Source organism: Temnothorax longispinosus, chromosome 5 (genome assembly GCF_030848805.1).
Source record: "Temnothorax longispinosus isolate EJ_2023e chromosome 5, Tlon_JGU_v1, whole genome shotgun sequence".
Lineage (NCBI taxonomy): Eukaryota > Metazoa > Arthropoda > Insecta > Hymenoptera > Formicidae > Temnothorax > Temnothorax longispinosus.
In genome coordinates, this window is record NC_092362.1 from 21,820,356 (window position 1) to 21,844,642 (window position 24,287).

Here is a 24,287-nt window from a genome sequence, read left to right on the forward strand (position 1 = left end):
AATAGCGCTAATAGCGCGCCTCCCCGAATGCAGCCCATGTCAAAACATGCTGCTCGCGCTGCACTATGGCTGCGTTCGGGGAGCGCGCTATTAGCGCTATTGCATCGTTCTATCTTTATCGCTCATCAGGTGTAAAACAAGGATAGAATAAGCAAATAGCGCTAATAGCGCGCTCCCCGAATCCAGCCGATACGACGTGCTACGTTCGCAACGCGAAAGCCGGTGCGATGCACGGAAAAATACCGTGCTTAGTACGAGTAGAGCTCTAAAAAGTAGGTATTTTCGATCCGCCATTTTTGAACCAATCATATGTGAAAACATAACCTTTTCGTAAACGTCAATACGCTTTTCGGTCTCGCGATTAATGTAAAAATTTAGCTGAAATATCGATTCTGTAAAACTAAAAATAAGTATTAATTGATTCTTAATTGATTAGACGTGTGTTCTTAAACGCGCGACAGTATAATTTGTTTTATAAGTGTCGTATTTATCGTAAATCGACACATCGTGACTCCGTTTCCTTGTACGTATTTGGAGCAGTAATTTCAAGGGCAGAAGGTATATTATTTAAATAATAGGTACTCATCGCGAAAAATTGTTTTCATGTTGCAGTTTTGTCACATTTTGACATATTTGTGTTTTTAGATTAAGTATTTGGCTGTTTGTAAAATGTCAACTGAGGACAATGAAAAAAATCCAAGTACGTCGCATCCTGGGCCAAATGTTGAGGTACGTGCCGCATAAATTTCTAATTTTTTCTTTCGTTTACTAATTTAATGCTCCATTTATCATATTTAATATACTTCCACTCATTTCAGGACCCTAAGCTTCAAGAGTATTACACAGATGAAGAAATTGAAAGTTTGTTGATCGAAAATCTCTACCTGAAGAGTCAGCTGAAACGGTTACATCCTAAAATGTCAACTGACGACAATCAAAAAAATCCAAGTATGTCGCATTCTGGACCAAATGTTGAGGTACGTGCCGCATAAATTCCTAATTTTTTCTTTCGTTTACTAATGTAATGCTCCATTTATTTTATTTAATATACTTCCACTCATTTCAGGACCCTAAGCTTCAAGAGTATTACGCAGATGAAAAAACTGAAAGCTTGTTGGTCGAAAATCTCTACCTGAAGAGTAAGCTGAAACGGTTACATCTTATTTTGAAAATGTTCTCTCATAATCCGAAAGTTGCTGAATATTTACAACAGCACAATGTCAAATAATTTATTCGCCTTTTTTGATTACTTTGTATCAAATAAAACTAGTGTACAAATAAAAAATTATACTTTGTATCAAATAAAATGATTTTGAACTATGAAATAAATTTCATTTTCCAAAAGATTGTTACTCCATAAATAACACTGTAACTGCATAATAATAATAATAATAATAATAATGTACATTGACTAATAAAAACTCATGCTCACAATATCTCCAGAGGAATTAATTTTTAAAAACGATACTTTATTTCATAAAATACATATTTATAGACCATATAAGTAAACCCTTTGAAACTGCTTGTTACTTTGTAATAAATATTATATATGGTCTATAAATATGTATTTTATGAAATAAAGTATTGTTTTTAAAAATTAATTTCTCTGGAGATATTGTGAGCATGAGTTTTTATTAGTCAATGTACATTATTATTATTATTATTATTATTATGCAGTTACAGTGTTATTTATGGAGTAACAATCTTTTGGAAAATGAAATTTATTTCATACAGTTCAAAATCATTTTATTTGATACAAAGTATAATTTTTTATTTGTACACTAGTTTTATTTGATACAAAGTAATCAAAAAAGGCGAATAAATTATTTGACATTGTGCTGTTGTAAATATTCAGCAACTTTCGGATTATGAAAGAACATTTTCAAAATAAGATGTAACCGTTTCAGCTTACTCTTCAGGTAGAGATTTTCGACCAACAAGTTTTCAGTTTTTTCATCTGCGCAATACTCTTGAAGCTTAGGGTCCTGAAATGAATGGAAGTATATTAAATAAGATAAATGGAGCATTACATTAGTAAACGAAAGAAAAAATTAGGATCATATTTACTGATGGATCATATGATTCGGTATGCTGCGCCACTGGTGCTAGTTTGGTGATCGAGGGACAGGAAACTGCTTATAAAATCAGCTTGCCCAAGATGTGCTCATTGTTCACCGCGGAGGTCTTCGCTATTAACGCCGCATTAAAACTAATGATTGACTAATGAGAATCTAGAGACGAGCACGTCATCATTCTGTCTAACTGCAAATCGGCGCTTTCGGCGATTCGCAATAATTTATTGTCTGTCCATAGAAATCGATATGCGACTGAAGCTAGATTGCTTATTTACTCCCTCGAAAAGGATTATGGTAAAACAATTATATTAATCTGGATCCCTTCTCACGTGGGTATAGTAGAAAACGAGTGGGCAGACGAGCTGGCTAAGGAGGCGGCTCGCGAGCCCCCTGATGCGAACATTGAGATCCCGATCGGCGATCTGATGGCCGTAGTTAGAGAGGAGACCTGGTGTGCTACACAGATCTCTATAAAGCGTGGCGCTGCCTACAAGGGTATCTTTTTTTTAAATAATTTTTATGACGAGAAGGCCCGCAAGCCCTGGTTCAGTAAGATCAATGCCGAGAGATATTTCGTTACGTTTATAAACAGAGTGAGAGCAAATCACTTTAATCTGGGATCCTCCTTATATAGAAAAGGATATGTGGACTCACAACGGTGTGACTGCGGATATGAATGTGAGGATTTGAATCATGTTTTGTTGCGTTGTTGTAAGTACGATGATCTTAGAATCAAGATGGACGAGGACCTTAGAGCCGCGGGTTACCTTGCGGCGATCGATATTTATGTCTTGATTAGGAGCAAAAATTGGAAACTGCTTTTATTTTATCTTTGATTTCTTTAAGAGAATTGGAAAGGTAGTATAGTACCTATGCACTGGCTTCCTTTATTCCTATTGGTTTGGTTTACATTGTGTGTGTTAAATTGTCCTCGGACAGAAGACACCTACTCTCCCTCACCCGAGGGAAAATTCAAGACCCCCCCCCCCATCCTTGTCTATCATCATTGTCTATACAATGACAGATATAGAATTTGGTCGGTAATACAGACGGGTTTAGGATCTTCTTAACAATTATTTATTTTGTATCAATGTTAATTATTGGATTCTAGAACGGTTTTTATTCTATATATATATATTATAACATTTAACTACTTAGAATATATATATACATATATATATATTCTATATATATTCTATATATATTCTATATAGAATAGACCTTTATATTATCTTAAAGTATGTACTTTTACCTACCGCGTGTAATACCTAACCTTATGAATATCTCAAACGTGTCGGCCATGAGGCTGTTTTGAAGTAAAAAAATGCCCTCGGGGCACGTTGTCACGAATTTGATGGGAATCTATTGCGAATCTTCGGATGACGATAACGAGTAAAAATATTTTATGTTTATAATCACCGACATGATTGTAAAAGAAAAAATGTATATCAATAAGTTGCGCATTCGAGTGGAATTCTTGTATTTAGATTAAGACGAAAAATTCATGCTTTTTGTACTTTTTTGAAATAAAATAAATTTTTCTATGAAGGATTTTACTTTTTTACATTGCAGCGCACTATAATATATTGATATTTACGTTGAATACAGTTTGGATAACATTTTGCATGCAATTACATTTGATGTGACAACGTGCCCCGGTCACGTGGAGGTGTCGCGCCGGTTCGTACCCATATCCGCAGCAGGTCTCCAAGGTAAAGAGCCTCTAGTCGATAGACTAATGTAGGTAAGGGAAGTCGGCAAATTGGATCCGTAACTTCGGAATAAGGATTGGCTCTGAGGAGCGGGGCGTGTCGGGCTTGGTCGGGAAGCGGGTTTGGCTGACGTGCCGGGCCTGGGCGAGGTGAACCGATCGGCATTCTCGCGCCGGTCCCGGGGATCCGAGCTCGGTCCCGTGCTTTGGCCTCCCGCGGATCTTCCTTGCTGCGAGGCTTCCGTGGCGGCGCGAGCCGTCGTGGTCGTCCTCTTCGGCCGCCATTCAACGCTCAGCTCAGAACTGGCACGGACTAGGGAAATCCGACTGTCTAATTAAAACAAAGCATTGCGATGGCCCTCGCGGGTGTTGACGCAATGTGATTTCTGAGTGTCAAGTATATATTTAAGATTAAGTAAAACAAGTATATATTTAATAACTGTTTATGACTGTTATCTGTTAAATAAAATAAGAATACGAATAGCGATACTTTTTGCCATAAATGTTTCTTTATCCAATCAAAATACTACTTAAATTAGTTTTTATTTTATGTAGGTTTAAAATAAAAAATATCATTGTTCATTTATACTGCATATTTATTTACGTTGAATAATATGTAATGTATAATAATTTGTTATCGGTATACAGTGATACGTCGTCAATATTGCTGTCATTAATAACTACCAATTTTCTGCGCAATCCAATCATTGAATTTGTACACTCTGGTGTACACGGATGGCGTGCCTGGAGTACCGCATGGAATAATACCCCAAGATACTATTCCAGTGAGCACCGGCTTTTGTCCATTGTACGAGACTAGAGGGCCACCGGAGTCATTTGCTAACTATAGTTTTCATTTTAATTATTAATTATAAAGCAATTAGTTATTTACTGTAAAATAATTAATTATTTATAATATTTCGCGTGTGTTTCGTATTTATTTGTCAATAAATACAATTTATGTAATCAATACAATAAAATTAAACGGCTTACTACAATGTGCTCAAAGGAGTAATATATATTATGTAATATGACGTATAAAATGAGACTCGATTATTGATTGCGAGAATAGTGGTAGTGGTAGTAAGACCGATCAATAAAGAGACTAGTACAGGTGCAGGCAGGAGAAACATGGCAGGCGTCTTACTTCGGTAAGTAAATTACACGAATCTTAACTATAAAGGTGTTGTTATTCTTCAAAGTTTATTTAATTGCAATAGTTACCAATATTTTTATTTCTATAAATATGAGCTGCACAATGTCAAGGTCTACCATTGCACTTGTATCCATGATTGTACTATTGATTGTCGTTATAGCAATGAAGAATATGCAATTACTTTTTTAACCTAAGAAATGTACATTTTATTTGTTTTTAACACATACACGCATGCATCCACAGACTTTCTATTACTTATATAAATATATCTATATTCTAATCACATTACCCGAATATTATTAAACAGTCTCTAAAGTTGTACTCTGTAATTATTGTCAAAAGTTTCAAAAGCAATATATTGATCGCTATAAACACTATTTGTTTGATGATACTTTATGTTTAACATTAATTTATATTAACTTTCAGCATTTATGTAGTGCCCTTTGATACATTAATTAATACTATACATAGCGTTTATTTTAATATCTATTTAGAAGTCTTCAGCATTTGGAAACTTCAGCTAACGAACCTACTGCCAAATGGACTGTTCCTTTAAGCGACGGGAATCATGTGGTGGAGTTTGAACATGGAACGGCAACAGGCCGACGCATGGTAAAAGTCGATGGCAATAATATAGTTCACAGAGAATGGATGTTTCGTCTGGTCGGTGATGAAGTATTTATGTTCAATAACACCAAGTTCGTGATCAGAGTCGATCCAATGCCAGGTAGAACCCCATTATCTCATTCATGAAATAATAAATACTGTATTATTTATAAATTCGTTATAAAATTAAATAGGTCTGAAATATTCTTACTCGTTGTGGGTGAACGGAAAGAGCTACAAGCAATTTGTCCAATCGCAATCAAAAATACTGGAGACTTGGTTGGCCAAAGTTGGGAACGAAGAATATAGAGTCGTGTTAGGTAATTAATTAAAGTAGTATTATATAGCTGAAATACTTGACTTCTATTTCATGACATTTGCAGATAAACACGCTCACAGCGTTTGGGTGAATGGACAAGAAGTGGAAGTTGAGGTAATTACAAGAGTAGAAATTTTTTTACTATTACTTTACTAGAAATTTAGCTAGTAAAAGATCTATCCTCTTATAATTATTTGATACTAAATATATAAATTAAATAATTTATATAGAGCGAATTTATGGACGGTGGTGCGGAAATTCTCTTCTCCGTTGGCGGCTTACCGGCCGCTATCAGATCTTATAGTTCGGAACAAAAAGAGATTGGTATAGCGTATGCTTTATATATCAATGACGTTGAAATACAGCAAGAAGGTTTGTTGGAAGAATCTTGAACATCTTAACTTGTCTAATTAGATTTTACGTGTTTGATACTAATTGATATAAGTATATGCACATCATTGATAATATAATCATACATTATATGCATCAATAAATGACTACACAAGTGTGAAACACAATATTTTTAAAATGTTATTATTGTTTAAAATTATATTTAATCACACTACTATCAAATGTGCCATGTAACTTTGTGTACATTTTTTAAACTATGAGTGTAAAATAAAAATCCCTGAATCCAATGTATTGTAAATTTAATTACTTTAATTTGCACAAAAATGTATTCTATTATTAAAGAATATTACCTGAAGATAGCTGGAGTTTTTATATCCCTATTTGTGTGACATAAAAGCTATGGTTCGATTCACGCTCACAGCGCTGTAAGCATCTTTTGTCTTCGTTGCATATCGAATATCAAACGAAGATAGAACGATGCTTTTAGCGCTGTGAGCGTGAAACTAACCGCAGGCATAGTTGAATCGTTTAAATACATGTATTATGTAACGTTAGATACTTTTAATAAAATGTCAAATTTTAAATAATCTAAAGAGATTACTATATCTAAAGATTAAATTTGAAGACCAAATATGTCACGGCAACAAAGCAGTGCCTTCAGCATCGGATCTCTAGTTTTAACTCCTAAACAAGATGATTTTTGTTATTATGAAGGTAAGGAAATCTATGTAACTTAATTATATGTTAAAAATCACAAAAGCTTTCCATTAATCTCTAGATATGACAGAAACGGAATTACGACAAGCACTTGAAGATATTGTTTATTCGAATCTATTCCTGAGGTTAGAAAATGACATTTTTGAACGATACCTCGCGCGTCGAGATCCTGAAAGTCTTCAAAGTATTCTTTTTATTTAATTTATATTCATTCTAAGTTCTTCTGAAATTCTCATATTCCTATTTTAGATTGCTCTTCTCGCATATTAACACATTATATATAACTTTTAATATATCTTATCTAGCAATAGCACAAATCTTAGAAACCGCTAAGCGCGTACAAAAAATCGCGCCTCAACACTCTCGCACATCACCCGTTATAAGTGTAACCGGAAGTCTTGTGAATGTTCGCGACAGAGATTCAGTGAGCGTCGCCAGCGTGCGATCCGGAAGTCGACACGTCACGCCAAGTCTTTTAACAGCCAGAGCACCAACAGGAGGAACAAAGTCCGTCCGTTAGACGCTATAACTTCTTTTACAGTTTTTTTAGTTACAATTACAATATTTCTTGCTAAATCGTAGAATCACGTATATGCATCGTATCGAAATGGCAAATACCGAAATTCGGGAATTACAGAAGGGATTAGAAAAATTCGAACAAACATCGGCGAAGAAAAAGATATATCTACGAGCGCGAATGGAAGAAAGTCAAATTAGCACTCGCGAAACTTGTAGAACTAGGGAAGAATTTGAAGAAAACGTTGTACAGAAAGGCATAGATAGCATTACAGGGAAAATACCGGCTGAAAAGTTTATCAGGTGTTATGTAATAATCATTCACAATTAGATCTGATATAGACACGAAAGACTCAATTTTATCGTGTAGATTTGTAGAAGAACGGTTAAAAGTAGTCGACATCATGGTGGAACAAATCAGATTGAAGATGACTACCATAAAGTGTCAGATAAGAAAAGTCAAGTTGCAGTTGAAGCAGAGAAAAGAACTGGGCGAGGCTTTACGCGCCATAGATTTCGAACAATTGAACATAGAAAATGAGGTTTGCATACGAAAAATTGACGAGAAAACTCAGTATCTCCTCGAAATGAAGAGAATCGTGGGTAAGAAATAGATACTCGATTATTTTTTCAGTATATAAATTGAATTGAATGTTGAATTTGATACAGGCCACTATAGCATTGCATTGAGCAAACATAAGGAAAAAGTGGAAGGTTTGATGTTGATTATGAATGAAATAAAAGACAAAATTGTTTCCAAAAGACAGGAGATCATAAACTTGCAATCAGAACAAATTGCTACAAAGATTGAAATAGAGAAAGCGGAAAAACAACTTAAGTCAACGGTGGAGTTAATCGAGAACTTTGAAGTAATATTCTTTCATATTTTTTGTTTGCAACTTAATGTATCGAGTTTGATAACGTTACTTAGGAAGACATTCTTTTCCTAGAACAATATTTAATTTTTTGTACAAAAAGATTAAAGGTATAAGATTTAAAAAAGATTTGTAATCTCGTTATTTACGCAAAATGTCATAAATGCAGGTCCCGAGTGTTATAGATTCTATTAAAATGCGTATGAAGCTACAGGAATTACAAAGAATCCACAAGCAATTAAGCAGGCAAAGAGAGATTCAGCGAATAACGCTCAAGTCTCGAAAACATTTACAAGATATATCTTAAGCATAATAGTAATATATTTATGTAATTAAGAAAATGTTTAATAAATTAAGATAATATTCTAGCTTATTTGACAAATGTAGTTTTGCTAATCTTTGTTCTTAGAATCTTTTCTGTTTTCAGGAAAGAGTCAAAATATCTATACGCTATTGTATTGAGACAATCCAAATTGCATAGAATAGTGGACACAATTATATGAAATGAAGAAGATACAATATCTGTCTCTTTACTCTTTTCTACCGTAGAAAATAGATTTATACCGTTATAGGAAATACTCCGAGCAGTTGCTTACGAGCAGTATATAAGTCAAACTCTTTTCAACGAACTTACACTTAAGAGATCGCAGTATATTTTCCAATTTTATTTAATAGATTTACATTTATAAATAAATATTAAATATTATAAATATATTTAACAGCTCTAAAAAAAAGTTAACATTTATCCACCTGCATTTGAATTTTATAAGAATTTAAAATTGAAGACATTTGTCTGCATCGATTTTCATTCAGAAAAAACAATTTTATTCAACAATATAATATTTAAGATTTATATAGGTCCAGCTATTCCTAATATATTTATTGAGAATATTTTATCTAATTTTGTTAAAATATGTGTCATTAAAAAAATAATAAATATACACAATATGCAACAAAAAGTTTTTACGTAAGAATCTTCTGCAATGTCATGTTGAGTCATTAAAATGTCATCTTATAAAAACATAGAAGTACATATAGTTATACGTACATGGAAAGAGATTAATTTCCCTTAATTAACTTTATCGTGTTGTGTACTTCTATCGTATGTATCGTTTTAATGAACATTTTAATGAATTTTAATGAATTCTTTGTAAAGATAAAAGTAGTGATATTAAAACTAGCAATATTTTTATGCGGCAGATATATAGCTAGATATATACAAAAACATTGAAGATTTTTACGAATTAATTATTGTGACACACATTTAACCGAGCAATTACGAAGTTAAAGCGATGTAGAAAGATTTTGGCGTGTGCTACGATGCGTTAGGTAGTTACGCTTCACGCACCGATAGTGCCTGTCCCTTCCTCTTTTTACCCGTAGAATATCCAACCCGGAAAGGCCCATCTCTCTTTCTGCCACGATTCAGTTTTACCGCGACAACAGCATCGAACCTTGGTTCTTTAATTCAGTTGTCGAACGACTGATCGATTGTCGTACTAAAGTCTATAAATTTAAAAAAACATTGCATTGCACAGTAGAGAGAGAGGATGTCGCTTATAACAGTTCAACTTTTTTCGAATTTTTGACACGTGATATTATCTGACAATAAGTTTGACTAAGGACAGCGTAAACTTTTGAGTTATGCAACTTATATTACGAGAATTATTATTCTTTTGATATGTAACTCAAATGTGAAGCGATTAGTGTCAGAATATTGATGTAATTAAAAACTTCAAATAATAATATAAATAATATATCTATAAATAATACATCTAAGTATGTAATTGTTCACGCATACTTTTTTAAATCATCATTGTGCTTATTTGTTTGAATTGTGACAAATTATATAAGACTCTTCTTGAGAATGAAAAACATCTTAAAATGTGCACAACGAGGATTATTGTTCCGTCAATTATTGGTGCAACGATGAATTTACCACGAAGAATGACGATAGTAGGAATTCGTAATCTCATTGCTTTCTTCATTATTCTTTTGCATGGAGAGACATATGGAAAATATTTGGAGGTAAGACTGTAAATCAATTCACAATTTCTTCGTCGTTAGATTTTCGATCATGCTCGGAAAATCATAGCTCTCATTCCGAGATATATTAGTTAACATTATATACATTGGTATATTTGATATTATTATTGGCATTGCATATTATACTATGGGCCGGTTGTTCCAACCTATTGGTAAGCTAACAAATAGTTAAATTATATGTCTATCTTTGTCGAATTAAAAAAAAACAAAGACATATAGATAATTTAACTATTTGGTTAATTTACCAACAGGTTGGAAAAACCGGCCCTATATATTTAATACATAGATTAGGCTTTGTTTATTTAACTGTTCTTAATTTTTGTATATTAAATAAAATACATGCTTTGTTCGATTATCTGACATTACTAATAATTCTAGCAAATCTCCAGGCATTGATTTTTAAATATTCTTTTTTCATGTATTGCTTAAAGGGCCTCAACATGAATTTAGGAGATGCTCTTTTATTCCTCAGAGAATATGATAGCGCAGCTTCATTAATGTGCACAAGAGTGACGATAGCCCAGTGGAACTTTGCAACCAACGTTACTGATGCAAACCACCAGAAAATGGTTTAACAAACTTTTTTAATTAATAAAAAATAATACAATATAAATAGCTTAAATATATACTACTTTAGAAATCTTTTATATAATCAGTGATGTGATTACCAGATAGACGAGCAAACATTAAAATTAAAATTTGAAAGATCTTCTTGGCGGAAAGCAATCACATTTGCTTGGAGTCGGATACCAGATCCTTTAGCAAGAAGAGAACTTAAAATGATTGCTACGAAAGGTCGAAGTTCTTTGACTGATGATAAGTTTAATGAGGTGGATAAATGTCTCATAAGAAATTCAATATATTAATTTGTAATCCTTTAATCATTACATAAACATGATTGAAATTGTTTAAGTATTATTAAATATTTAACAGATAAATGTTATTAAATAAATGCAATCAGTGATCCAATATTACATTGATTTACGTACGATACTTATATATCTAAATTCCAGATACACCGTTTAATAGCGGAAATGAAAGAGACTTATGTTAAAACCAGAGTATGTTCATACAAACAAATTGATGGCGAATGTAATTTTAGTCTGGATCACGGTTAGTCAATTAATTTAATTTAACCTTTGTTGTGCACACCTCTTCAAAATTACGTATTGTGCACAGAGGGTCTATTAGACCCCAGTCACTTTTAAACGTTTATTACAGATGTACAATTCGTTATTTTGACACAAACAAAATTGCTGGCTATTGTTCAAAGCTTCCAAAATAAGGTCTAATAGGTTTCATTAATATTTTGCAACGTAAAAGAATTATAAATGATATGTTAACTAAAAAAACCAAAAAATGGACTTTTTACTTAAAAATGCATAAAAAATTCAATTTTTAATATTTTTTAATAATTTTTGCGGGATTACTTTCTTGAAATACTACACTTTTAAGGAAAAATATTAGTTTATAACGGAGTTGAAAAAAGTATATTTATATTGCTATGAAATCACGCGTTTTTCAACTTCTCACCACTGCCAAGAGCAGACTAAAGCCGGGCGGGCAAAACTATGTATAAGATCTTGAAGTGTTATCCCTACAGGTAAATGGCACAGGTCCCGATCCGCATTGTACGTATTAGAAAAACGCGTTTAAAAATACGCTGGGGTCTAAAAGACCCAGTGTGCACAACAAAGATTAAATACAAAAATAAATGCATACAAAAGAAATTGTGTATATACGTGTTTTCATATATGTATAAATTATTTTTAGATATAAATAAAATAATGGCACAGTCAAAAGACTACGACGAATTATTGCATTATTGGCATGCTTGGCACGAAGCCATTGGTCCACAACTTCAAAATAAATATTTGAGATATGTTCAATTGGCAAATCGAGCAGCTAAATTAAACGGTACCGGGAAAAGCTTTGATTCTAAATGTGGCATTCTATTTTGCTACATAAAAATATTTAAAACATAATGTTTTTTTCAATATAATTGAAGCTAATAAAACGCATTTCTTGTGAAAGGTTTTGCCGATGCTGGCGACCAGATGAGAGAACTGTTTGAAGACGAATATTTCGAGCAAAATATAGCGGAGATAATGTCAGCCATAACTCCGCTCTACAAGAATCTTTTTACTTACGTGCGATTAAAACTGATTGAAAGATACGGTGACAGAATACGGGAGGATGGACCTTTACCGGCGCATGTTTTAGGGGACATGTGGGCTCAAAATTGGGAAAATCTCTATGAATTAGTGCAACCATTTCCCGCAAGCAGAAAGCTCGATGTAACTTTGGATATGATGATTCAGGGTATAACTCCAATGAGGTATATTCCTGATTGTACAATATAATTATGTATAAATTTATGAAATAGAAATAATTTTTTAAAAGGATGTTTTTGTTAATGTAAAAAGGATGTTCCAAATAGCGGAAGAATTCTTCACTTCGCTTGGAATGAAACCGATGCCACCGGAATTCTGGAAATTCTCCATATTTGAAAAACCCATTGATAGAGAAATTAGGTGCACTCCTAGTGCATGGGATTTTTGTAATAAAATTGATTACAGGTGACTTTATTTATTATTGTCACATGGCAAAAAAAATTAATTTTTAATTTTTATTTAATTTTCCACAATATATTCTCTTCTATATTATATCTAATGGCAGAGTTCTCCCCCCCCCCTCCAAATTGTATTTTTTAAATAATGTAATTGCAGAATAAAACAATGTACCAGAGTTACGATGGAAGATCTACTGTCTACGCATTATGAAATGGCGCATTTGCAATATTATTTACAATACAAGGATCATCCATTGCTATTCCGAAACGAGGCGATTCCAGGTATATCTTGTTTATATTCAAGTGTTTATATATACATGTTTTACGGAATTGTATGTTCTATTAATAATAACTTTTTAATTAGGATTCCATGAAGCTGTTAGCGATGCAACTGGTTTATCCATTTTTACTCATCAACACTTACATAAAATTGGACTGCTTAATAATTTAACGGACGATTATGATAGTAGTATAAATTTTCTCATGCTAATGGCTCTTCGCAAAGTGGCTTATATGCCGTTTGCTTATATAGTCGATCAGGTAAGTAATGACAAACAATAAAATAATTAATAAATAAATAGTATAAGTAATAAGTGTGTATATTATACGCGGGAATTACCTATTACAATAGGTAATTTCAGCGTATAATAGACATATTACAGGCGGAAATTACCTATTATAATAAGTAATTTCAACGTATAATATAAACACTTATTACTTATACTATTCATTTATACAATATCTTTTTAAGATATAAAAATATTATCGTTATATATGCAAGACTAAATAATTAAATAGTCATAAATTACACGTATTTATTTTTTCAAAAAGTGGAGGTGGCGCGTCTTCAGCGATGGCATAGAAGATATGACAGCACATTGGTGGGAATTAAGGTTGCAATATCAAGGCATTATTCCACCCGTACCCAGATCAGAAAGAAATTTCGATCCAGCAGCGAAGTATCATATCCCAGCAGATAGTCCTTATGCCAAGTAGAAATATATTAATATATGTTATTATAAAGACAGTACTTATATAAAAGTATATTACTTTTATGTATCTTTTTTTTTAGGTATTTTGTAAGCACTGTATTACAGTTTCAATTGTTCCAGTCCCTGTGTGAAATTTCTGGTCACACTGGCGAATTGCACACCTGCGATCTTTACAGATCACGAGAAGCAGGCCGACTATTATCGTATGTAAAGCTTACAAAAACACCAATAAAGTATCAATTACTAATAATACCTCAATGTCTCTCATTAGTAAAATGAGATTTCCATATTTACAGAGATGTTCTGTCGACGGGAGGTTCTAAACCGTGGCAAGATGTTGTCAGACAAATGACAAGAGGTAGAACGAATAGAATAGACGCTGGTGCCATGCTCAAATATTTTGAGCCTTTGAATGCATGGCTGAAACGACAAAATGAGATGCAGCCTGTAATTGGCTGGATCACAAGTCGCAACGACAGAGGTTAGTTTAAAATAAATATTTATTAAATAATTTTAAATATTATTCAATAAAAAGTGCAAAGTGTATCTTGTGAGAATAGGAATTTTTCGTTTTGTTTCAGCATTATTCGCTCAATGGTATCAAAACAATGCACGAAGAATTGAACTGTGGAATTTATTCCTTCTACTGATTTTGACTTGTAAAATTTTCACTTAATAATGACTACATATTATATTATCTGACAACTTAATTTCAAGTATTTACATATACAATTTTTCTTACATATCATATGAAAAGAAACCAAGATTACGTTAATTTAACTTATATATGTATTGTGAAATAAAGTTTGTTTGTAAAAAGAAATTCTTGTGTTATATATACCTATATATATATATATATATATATATATATATATGTGTATATAGTTTCTTCCGACACAATCTTAAACTTTTAATATAATATATCCACTGCAAGTAAGTACTTTTTCTTTTAGGTTATATTTGAGTTTCGCTATTTTTGCTTATTATAGTAATTATTACTTATTCATTTTTGGCATTTTATTATTAAAAATTTTAAGTCAAAGTTCAAAAATATATTCGGGGCGATTGTAACAACTGTGATTCAAACTAATTTTTATTTGTACTAGTCTTTAAAGACATTGTGTTCCTATCATTTAAAAATATAAAAACAAAAAATGTTTATAATTAAATGTTGTCTATAATTGATATAAAGAAGTTATGTTTTAATAGAATGAGATTTTTTATTTTACTTCTTTTGTACGAGAATATGAATATTTTAGTTTGTTTTTGTTAATATAAGAGAAATTATTATTTTTCATTGAATAAACATTTTTTATTTTGATTATTTAAAACTGTTACTATCGATCCCCTCTATAGTGTTGCAACCGACCCGGAGTCGGGGGCGATTGTAATATTTTCCCTTGTTTATGTTTTTGATTAATAATTCTTATTTGGTTTATCACAAGATTTAAATAGGAGGATTTCCATAAAGTGAAATGATCACATTAACTTAGGGTATCAAGAGTTTTTTTTTACTGTAATAGTTCTCCCACAATCAAGTTCTAAAGTCAAATTGTTACTTTTGACCCCGTTCTACTCTAATTGTATATATCCACCATCGCTATTTATAATAATGTGCTACCTATTTATTAATTTTTTAATCTTTTCGTTTGAAAAACTTGATTAATTGCTCTAAAGTGACAAAATTCAAATGCAATTTTACGAGCCTTTGTGTTTCCGGAGTTTAAATAATTTTACAGACCTTAGGAAAGTCTGAGACACATATATTTGGCTGCGGCAAAAACTGTCAATTTAAAATAATTTTGTCAGCAGTTGCCACATCCTTTATATACATACAAACCGAATCCAACAACGATCGTCGCCACGCTTTCCGTCTGGCGGCGCGAGCCAAAGGAAACCGTCGCCACCGTGATCGCCTCATCGCGGTGTCTCACCAGTCGAAGGGACCAATGAGGAATCTTTTCGACGGAACGGGGATAAAAAGAAAGATCGCAACAGAAAAATCAGGCATTCTGCCCGTAGCCACAGTCGAGACCACAATAAAGGCCTTTAAACAGATTTTGTATTCACTATATTCCCATAAAAAATTGTCAAAATTAGGCTGTTTTTCCGGGCGCTAAAGTGGCATTACCCCTTAATTGATTCGTTGCGTGGAAAAAAATATTTTACAAAGCTAGATCTAAAGAATGGATTTTATCATATAAAATTGTCCGAAGAGTCGATTAATACGGCCTTTACAACGCCGTTTGGTCAATTCGAATTTGTTGTCATGCCGTTTGGTTTAAAGGTAGAACCGAATAAATTTCAGCGATATATTAGTATAGCGTGCTAGATAAAATTTTGCGAGAGTATGCGAGTATCCTGCAATTAAAAGTGCAATTTCTTGCTTGAAGCATGACGGCACTGAATCTTGGCCTGAAATCTTGCGTAACTGGTCAGTGTGTGACACATTCTTTAAGATTTCAATATATCTCAGAAAAACAAGACCTTTGGCATCACAATCAGAAAGAGAATCTTCTTCTCAAGTATCGCAAGATTCTGACGTTTTAGTGAACGATTATTTGAAAAATTGGAATGTGCTTCAATTGCCGAATGCATATCTGCTGGTGAGAATGTAGAATTTGTATGTTATGCTTTTCTTTCCCTTTTAATTTCTTTGCTATCTAAAGAAAACGTATACTTGAGTTAAATAATTTACAGATTCAGCAAGATTTTAAAAAACTATATCCCGAAAGAGAAGACGGTCTTATGTCAAAATGGGATATAATCAAAAATGCCTTGGTTGATCTTCTTAAAGCTGAGATTTCAAAATCAGATCAGTACGGCAGAAAATTACTTACAGATGTTATTGCTACAGATACAGGTATTAATGAAGAGACTATATTTGCTGTCCAATTTTTGTAACACTTAAATTTTTGTTACTTTATATTAATTACTTAATGTAAATCTTCAGACAAAAATGATGTAATCCCGTTTCACTTGCTACCATCACTTTGCTGCAAGAGAACAAGAGGTGCAATTGTAGGTGTATCGTCGGTCGCAGAGACCGTAAAAGCCTTTATATTTTATGTTCCTGTAATTATCGTTTGCAGTAAACATTTCTGTTTTATGAAATAAAATCTATAAACTCATATTTTGAAAAAAACATTGTTACAGATTCCGGGAGACTTAAATCGACAAATTAATATGCATAGAAAGTGGCTGGCAAACAGAGGTCTGAATTTGCAGCCAATGTTGATTTTTGTTGGACCAAATTTTTCGAATATTAATGCTAGTTATATTATGTACAAATAGACACTGTGCGGTATCAGCTTCATACTCCACTGAAAAATTTAGATACGTGCTTCAAGACGTTCCAAGAATTGGACGCTGCATATTCGGAGGAGTGTCGTGCGGTTTGGTTTTTTATCCAAAAATATTTTTACGACTTATATCTAGAAGAGAACAAACAGATTCCTCGAGTGACAAATGTAATTAGTTCTTTAAAAGGATTGATTTCAAAGATAAATACTACTTAATATCTCTATATATTACATATATATTTTTATTTTTATTTAAAACTTTCTTTACTTTCTTCCTTTACTTTTATTGCTTTCCTTACTGTACAAAATTGAATTATATTGTAGCGACTGCCATTAGCATTTGTTTTCTATCAAAGCATTATGCTTTCACTTACAAATAGTTCATTCATATAATGTTTTTAGTACATATAAATGTGCTCAGGATAATTGCAGCAGAGAATACAATTCAATAAAAGTTTTTAGAAAACATTTACATGATAAACATCCTGCTCCTGTACTTGAAGAAGTACAGGTTCTTAATCAAGAACATTTGGAAGAAATAAATGAAAATGTAGAGTTAGATTTTAATGTAAGAAATGCACTTCAACAAATTGATGATGATCAAGATATACAGATTGACAATATTATACATGAAGTTGCTTTTACTACTCTTGATTTTAAGAAAGCTGTATTTGAATCATCAAAAGCTTTAGTTGCAAAATTATATGCTTGGAAATACCTTAAATAAAAGTCATGTACAAGAGATTATTGAACTTATTTCAGAATTTGTTTGTCGTAATTTTCTTACAATGTTAAAATCCAAAACTTTGTCTCTATTGCAAGGTATTAATCAAAAACAGGATGATCTGCAAAATTTGACTTGTGAGATGTTCAATACAATGCAGAATATATTTCAAGGCTTGAACACTAAAACACAAAGAATAAATACGCTTAAAGCAAGCCAGTCTTATGTATGTCCTAAATCTTACAGAATAGGGGTTGCAGAAAAAATGATAAAAGTTGGAGAAAATGCAATTTTAACACTAGTAGAGTTGATAGGTCAATACATTCCAATAAAGTATGTTTTAAAAAATTTTCTAGAGTTGCCTGGTGTCTGATGCTATTTTAGCTAATAGAACAAATCTTAATAATACAGACAAGTTAACTAATATAATTCAAAGCTCCGTATGGAAAAATATTAAAGAATCTTATTTCAAAGACCATCTTGTATTGCCTGTATTCTAATATTTTGATGACGTAGAGCCTGATAATTGCACAGGCTCACATGCAGGTGATCATAGCCTTGGAGTATTGGAATTATCAAATTCCCTGCATTCCTCAACATTTTATCTACTCTTGAGAATATTTTTGTATCCTGTATATTTTTATCAGATGACAGACATCTCAACAATGGAAATATCTTCCGTCCTATCATAAATGAACTCAAAGAACTTAAAGCCAATGGCATATTAGTGAATACAACAACTGGAAATAAGCAAATATACTTTTCTTTGTGCTTGCTTCTTGGTGATAACTTAGGATTTCATTCTATTACTGGATTCACTGATTCCTTTAATGCAAATTTTTAATGTCGTTTTCGCAAAGAACATAAACAAGTAATGAAAAGACAAGTTAAGGAAAATCTGTTATCTTTACGTAATACAGAAAATTATGAAGCTGATATTTTCACCAATAATTCATCATTAACAGGTATAAGGAATGATGTATTTGAAATGAGCTTCAAAGCTATCATGTGATTACTAATCTTATTGCAGACTTAATGCACGATGTTCTGGAAGGTGTTTGTCATTATGATTTATGTGCTATTTTGGAAGAACTGATTTCTGCCAAAAGTTATTTTATTATTCAAAATCTTAATGATCGGATACAAAATTGTGATTATAATTTTGATATAGATAATAAGCCTTCTATTATCACATTTGATCACATTCGCAGAGAAAAACTTAAAATGTCTGCATCAGAAATGTTATTTTTTGTACGACATTTTGGTCTTATCATTGGAGATTTGGTGCCTGAGATAGAGGAAGCATGGCAGCTATACATCCGTCTTATTCACATATTAGATACCCGGGAAAAAAAATTATATATAATTATATATAAACATATAAAATTATGTATAATTATATATGTATAAATATGTATTCTTTTATATAATTTAATATAATTATATCTAGATCCTTATATAAAATTATATAAAATTTTATATAATTATATATAAGATATATTTATATATATTTATATATAAGCATATATAATTTTGTATAAATCAGAAAATTTTGAAATATAATATTTATATTGTATATTATTAGGGGAGACCGGGGCTAACTACTGTAAATGCGTCTTTATGTGCTATAGTATTATTAACGGGATTTGATGACATTCTGAGTTATGGTGTAATTTTTAGCGCGACATAAGCGTTTTTGATGGTGAAAAGTCATTTTTCTGATCTCTCGAAAAGTTCTACTTTTTCATCGAGCTTTACTCTTGCAAACCTATATGTAAGTGATTTTCATGGGAAATTTGATGCTCTATATGAATCCGATAATCGTTTTTGGATATTTTCAAAATTTTCATGTTTTTGAAGTGACAAAAGTGAAAAACGACGTCCGGGGCAAAGTCAACACCACGCCGTTTCATCGGCTCCCAGTAACAAACGATGCTTGTCATGCAGCCGTATGGCTCATGACAAATGTATGCGCACGTCCGATAGCGAGTTTACCTGCATTAATTGTTTTTTAGACATGAGTTTAGATGAAGATAATTGAAAGTTCAACAATTTTTGTTCTCATTATTTTAAATGATTGTTCTAGCTACTTTATTCCGAATTTTTGTACTTTTTAAATACACAATAAACAATGTATTTTCATTTTCAGACAGTAAAAAATAAGTTCCAGATCAAATTGTGTCGATTAGACAAAGTGTTGAGTTTGCCCCGGCATTTTTCAATTCGAAAATTTGTCTTTGCGTCACTTTTCCCTTCCTGGCAACAAAACAAAGCGATGTACAGCAAAACTTTCGGAATCAATTTTGTACCTGAAGGAACACTCTTTAAATATATACCATTGAATTTGCCTAAAAATTGTAATTAAATATTAAAAATTGCTTTTAAAAAAATAGTTTCGAGTTAGCCCCGGTCTCTCCTATATATAAATATATATTAAAATATATAATTATATAAAATATATATTTTTCTATATAATTATATATATTAATATATTTTTATATAAATGAATATACAATTTTTCTGAATAAGTAAAGCCTAAAATATATAAATTTATATATAATTATATATAATTTTATCTGTCAAAGATATAGAAGCAATCAGTTTTATCGTTTAAACTTATTCGTGTAGATTATATATGATTATATATAATCATATATAAACTTTAAATTCGGATTATTCAATAGATGGCATTCGATAGGATTCGTTTCTCGTATTTAAAATTTAACGAACAGTGGTATAAAAACGGTATCAAAAGATACGGCACTGTCTCACGTCAAGCAGTACCAAGTTATAATATAATAGGTATATGGAATAAATCATTTCACTTTTTATTTATTTATTATATATTATTATATAAAATTATATATAATTTTATATAATAATATATAATCCTTTGAAAGTAAACCTTAATATAAAGTTATATATAATTATGCAAAATTATATACAAATTTGTAGAATTATATATTTTTATATATAATCAGATAAAATTATGTCGTGCCAATTTTGAGATATAATTATATATAATTATATATGATTATTTATATAGGGTTGTGTGGAGTGATGTGCAACGTTTCCGATTCCTGGTCTGCATGTCGACATTTGACAGAATCGCATACTGCCATGTGTTTGTGTCGACAGTACCTTGTTTTAGATAAATAACTCGCGAGATAGCACGCACCCTGGTTTGCTGTACGAAAAGCGAGTTAAATTTCTCGAGCTGAAAGTTTTTTTTGCTTTTCACATTTATAATGATTCCGTGAATTGGTTTTAGTCATCTTATAGGTAAATATTTTTATATTGTTAGTTTTTCAAGTGCTTTTGATAATCCAAAGCGATTTTGTAATTTTCTTACATTGTTTTGGTGTCACGCCAGTCCGCGCAAAATAGCGTGTTTGAGGTGATGTGCAACACTGTGTCGGCATGCAAGGTCGCAACTATTTTACTTGTGACAACTGCGATTCAGATGATAAAAAATAAAGTTTTTTGCGTTTTTCCTTTCATTATATTAATTTTTAAGCGATAAATTAATAAGAAATCAAATAAAAAATAATTTTTTTTGTGAAATTTCCATTTGTCAGAGGTCGATTACAACACAGTGAAATTTTTTGTTCACTAGATTTCGATTAATTTGTATTTAAGAAGCCCAAATTTAACATTTAAGTCGATTGATGTCGATATTCATGCATTTTTTACCTTAATTTTACCTGTGTTGCACATCACCCCAAGAAAATTTGAAAATGCTAAAACAGACGTTTTTTTAAAAACTCAAAAAATTTTTAGGTAAAATTTAAAATTTTGAAAATCTAATCACACAGAATTTTAGTATTTTTCTTCCTCTACGTTATACAGCCATGATATATTCAAGAATTTGATTTTTGAATATGTTTTTCCGAGCAACGAAAAAAAGTGTTGCACATCACCCCACACAACCCTATATAATTAATATTTATGATTATACCTATATAATTTTTTTCCCGGGTATTATTATTACAATATTATCGCTCCACTTCTAAATACAAATTTAAGCATTTATCTCGCAACTTTGATTGCTGAACACCGAATTATATTGTCAATTGTTGTTCAAAACATTAAAATCAAAACATCATTTTATGGTCCATTATCTTAAAATTTTAAATTTAATTGGTTCTCTTATTCATGTGTGGTCAATGCAAATGGAAGACAAACATCGGCCAGTAGTAAAGCAAGTAGCTAAGGCTACAAACTCTCGAAAAAATCTACCTTTAACAATTGCTAAGAAATATTCACTCATTGTGAAAATTGGTTAGAGAATTATATTTATTATATTTGTCCGAATAGAATTGAATGACAAGTCTCAGCAAACTACAGAGATGAACAGATATTGAACAAACATTAAATCATAACCATCGGCTAATGTTTTGCGGAATCAATTGGTATAGTAATCGCAAGATCCATTGATCAAGATGCATCGTTGAGCTCTTCAAATGGATACATAATGCGTAGCTGTCGACTGCCAATGGTAGCAGGTCGTAAACTCATCGTATAATAACGCGTCGAAGTAACGGAGCATTGAGGCGTTTAAATTTAAAGTGCGCTGAAAGTTATAAAACAAAACGTAAAAGGAACGCAGTGCGTGTTCACAGCGATGTAATCATCAGCGCTGGTGCGTGAACGTTATCGCGAATTAAATTCGGTCTTTTGTACTGTTACGGAAATTTTATCTTAAAATTTCGGACGACGCACGTTGGAATTTTTGAACGATTTAGACGACGCACACGCTATCTCAAAATTCCGAGCGAACGCTCAGGTCAATACAAATGTTTGGTTTATCCCACGGTTATCAGACGGCTGTTGATAGGCTGAGGTCCAGATGGAGCCCAAAACTACGTTTCTAGAAACTTTTAGAAAACCTCCCCCCTTAAGACGCGTAGGAAGTGATAAGAATCTCGCGCGGGAGGTTCTGGCCATTTCGGGTGTAAAAAGGGCGGAAAACGTCGCGGAGCGACACATAGTTTTCGGCTTCGGGTCTGTTACTTCAGTCTCGACTTTAATCGACGACGTTTTTCTAACTTTTATTCAACTCCAGATAGTTAGTGACACTGAAGAATCGCGTTAGTCTCATCAAGTGAAACTGTAAGAGCAACACGATGTTTTCGCATCGAGGATTAGTGAGTAAACTTTTCTGATATATATATTTTACATTTCATTTATTTAATACTAGACACCACAGACGCGCGCTTCGCGCGCGCTATTTAGCTTTAACATTATGCTATTACTATTACACTATTAACTCCTTGATACACACAACTGTCAAAATATATGATGACAGCTGCAAATGAACCAAGCGCAGCGAGAGAACCAATCGGTATCGCGGAAAAGCGACAGCAATAAACTTCGATAGATTCGAGTATCGACTTTACATCTCTTTTTTAGATATGGACTAATAAGTAGGTTCACTCCCCTAAGAAGTTGGTGAATGAATATGGCGATTTGCGCAATCAATAACATGACGGCTGTCATCTGACAGTTCATTTGATTAGATACATCGGCGCGTCAGTTGTATTGTATTTGTATTTATTTAAAAAAAATTTTTAAATAACATTATAATGAGTAATAAAAGTGGTTATCGATGTGTATATTTAAAGATTGTGGGATCAAAGGAAACTTTATTCCGATTTCCGAAAGATTCAGAAAGGTATATAAGTATTCATTATTATGACAAATACATGAATACATGAATACATAAATACGTTAAATACACATAAATACATAAATATATTAACACATTAATACATTAATATATTAATACATTAATACATCAAGACATGATTGCATTAAATATATTAATGTATTAATATATTTATGTATTAATTTTTTCAAATGTATTTATTTATCATGTATCTTATTACATAATATACGAATAGCATATTTATTTATGTATTAATGTGTTAATATATTTATGTATTTATGTGTATTTAATATTTAACGTATCTATGTATTTGTTATAATGAATATACGTACCTTTCTGAATCTTTCGGAAATCAGAATAGTTTCCTTTGATCCCACAATCTTTAAATACATATCGATAACCACTTTTATTACTCATTATAATTTTATTTTTTAAATATTTTTAAATAAATATAAATACAATACGCGCCGATACATAAAATACAGTAATAAAAATATGCTATTTGAATATTATGTAATAAGACAATAAATAAATAAATACATAAAAAAATTAATACATTAATACATAAATAAAATGAATAAAATATACATGAATAAAATGTGTCGTGACATTTTTGCTTCAAATATTTAATTAATATGTATAATATATTTCTTATAT

At 31.7% G+C, this 24,287-nt stretch overlaps 4 protein-coding genes across 4 annotated transcripts; all 4 read left to right on the forward strand.

Moving 5' to 3' along the window:
- Positions 1-320: 320 nt before the first annotated feature.
- Positions 321-1,323, forward strand: LOC139813272 (uncharacterized). Its single transcript, XM_071778662.1, has 4 exons — positions 321-558; positions 646-729; positions 819-977; positions 1,067-1,323. The coding sequence occupies exons 2-4, from the start codon at positions 670-672 to the stop codon at positions 1,226-1,228; spliced, it is 381 nt and encodes a 126-aa protein (XP_071634763.1). The 5' UTR covers positions 321-558; positions 646-669; the 3' UTR covers positions 1,229-1,323.
- Positions 1,324-4,849: 3,526 nt separating this feature from the next.
- Positions 4,850-6,573, forward strand: LOC139812661 (fas apoptotic inhibitory molecule 1). The gene is made up of 5 exons (XM_071777663.1): positions 4,850-4,937; positions 5,437-5,669; positions 5,743-5,868; positions 5,932-5,981; positions 6,098-6,573. The coding sequence occupies exons 1-5, from the start codon at positions 4,918-4,920 to the stop codon at positions 6,257-6,259; spliced, it is 591 nt and encodes a 196-aa protein (XP_071633764.1). The 5' UTR covers positions 4,850-4,917; the 3' UTR covers positions 6,260-6,573.
- Positions 6,574-7,847: 1,274 nt separating this feature from the next.
- Positions 7,848-8,711, forward strand: LOC139813498 (cilia- and flagella-associated protein 263). The gene is made up of 3 exons (XM_071779007.1): positions 7,848-8,054; positions 8,121-8,395; positions 8,496-8,711. Exons 1-3 carry the CDS (start codon positions 7,856-7,858, stop codon positions 8,631-8,633), a joined length of 612 nt encoding a protein of 203 aa, XP_071635108.1. The 5' UTR covers positions 7,848-7,855; the 3' UTR covers positions 8,634-8,711.
- Positions 8,712-10,216: 1,505 nt separating this feature from the next.
- LOC139813348 (angiotensin-converting enzyme) lies at positions 10,217-14,735 on the forward strand. The gene is made up of 13 exons (XM_071778836.1): positions 10,217-10,354; positions 10,804-10,941; positions 11,044-11,202; positions 11,386-11,485; positions 12,146-12,289; positions 12,407-12,710; positions 12,799-12,951; positions 13,102-13,226; positions 13,309-13,484; positions 13,776-13,936; positions 14,017-14,139; positions 14,233-14,417; positions 14,497-14,735. Exons 1-13 carry the CDS (start codon positions 10,256-10,258, stop codon positions 14,610-14,612), a joined length of 1,983 nt encoding a protein of 660 aa, XP_071634937.1. The 5' UTR covers positions 10,217-10,255; the 3' UTR covers positions 14,613-14,735.
- Positions 14,736-24,287: the final 9,552 nt, after the last annotated feature.

What these genes read in the sequence shown, in the direction of transcription:
- LOC139813272 (XM_071778662.1), top strand. Translation starts at nt 670, where the DNA reads ATGTCAACTGAGGACAATGAAAAAAATCCAAGTACGTCGCATCCTGGG. An exon ending in ATCCTGGGCCAAATGTTGAG is followed by an intron (nt 730 to 818) that starts GTACGTGCCGCA and finishes CACTCATTTCAG; the next exon opens with GACCCTAAGCTTCAAGAGTA. An exon ending in ATTCTGGACCAAATGTTGAG is followed by an intron (nt 978 to 1,066) that starts GTACGTGCCGCA and finishes CACTCATTTCAG; the next exon opens with GACCCTAAGCTTCAAGAGTA.
- LOC139812661 (XM_071777663.1), top strand. Translation starts at nt 4,918, where the DNA reads ATGGCAGGCGTCTTACTTCG. An exon ending in ATGGCAGGCGTCTTACTTCG is followed by an intron (nt 4,938 to 5,436) that starts GTAAGTAAATTA and finishes ATATCTATTTAG; the next exon opens with AAGTCTTCAGCATTTGGAAA. An exon ending in GACAAGAAGTGGAAGTTGAG is followed by an intron (nt 5,982 to 6,097) that starts GTAATTACAAGA and finishes TAATTTATATAG; the next exon opens with AGCGAATTTATGGACGGTGG.
- LOC139813498 (XM_071779007.1), top strand. Translation starts at nt 7,856, where the DNA reads ATGGTGGAACAAATCAGATTGAAGATGACTACCATAAAGTGTCAGATA. An exon ending in CGAAATGAAGAGAATCGTGG is followed by an intron (nt 8,055 to 8,120) that starts GTAAGAAATAGA and finishes AATTTGATACAG; the next exon opens with GCCACTATAGCATTGCATTG. An exon ending in TACTTAGGAAGACATTCTTT is followed by an intron (nt 8,396 to 8,495) that starts TCCTAGAACAAT and finishes TCATAAATGCAG; the next exon opens with GTCCCGAGTGTTATAGATTC.
- LOC139813348 (XM_071778836.1), top strand. Translation starts at nt 10,256, where the DNA reads ATGAATTTACCACGAAGAATGACGATAGTAGGAATTCGTAATCTCATT. An exon ending in TCGAGCAGCTAAATTAAACG is followed by an intron (nt 12,290 to 12,406) that starts GTACCGGGAAAA and finishes TTCTTGTGAAAG; the next exon opens with GTTTTGCCGATGCTGGCGAC. An exon ending in GAAGCAGGCCGACTATTATC is followed by an intron (nt 14,140 to 14,232) that starts GTATGTAAAGCT and finishes CCATATTTACAG; the next exon opens with AGATGTTCTGTCGACGGGAG.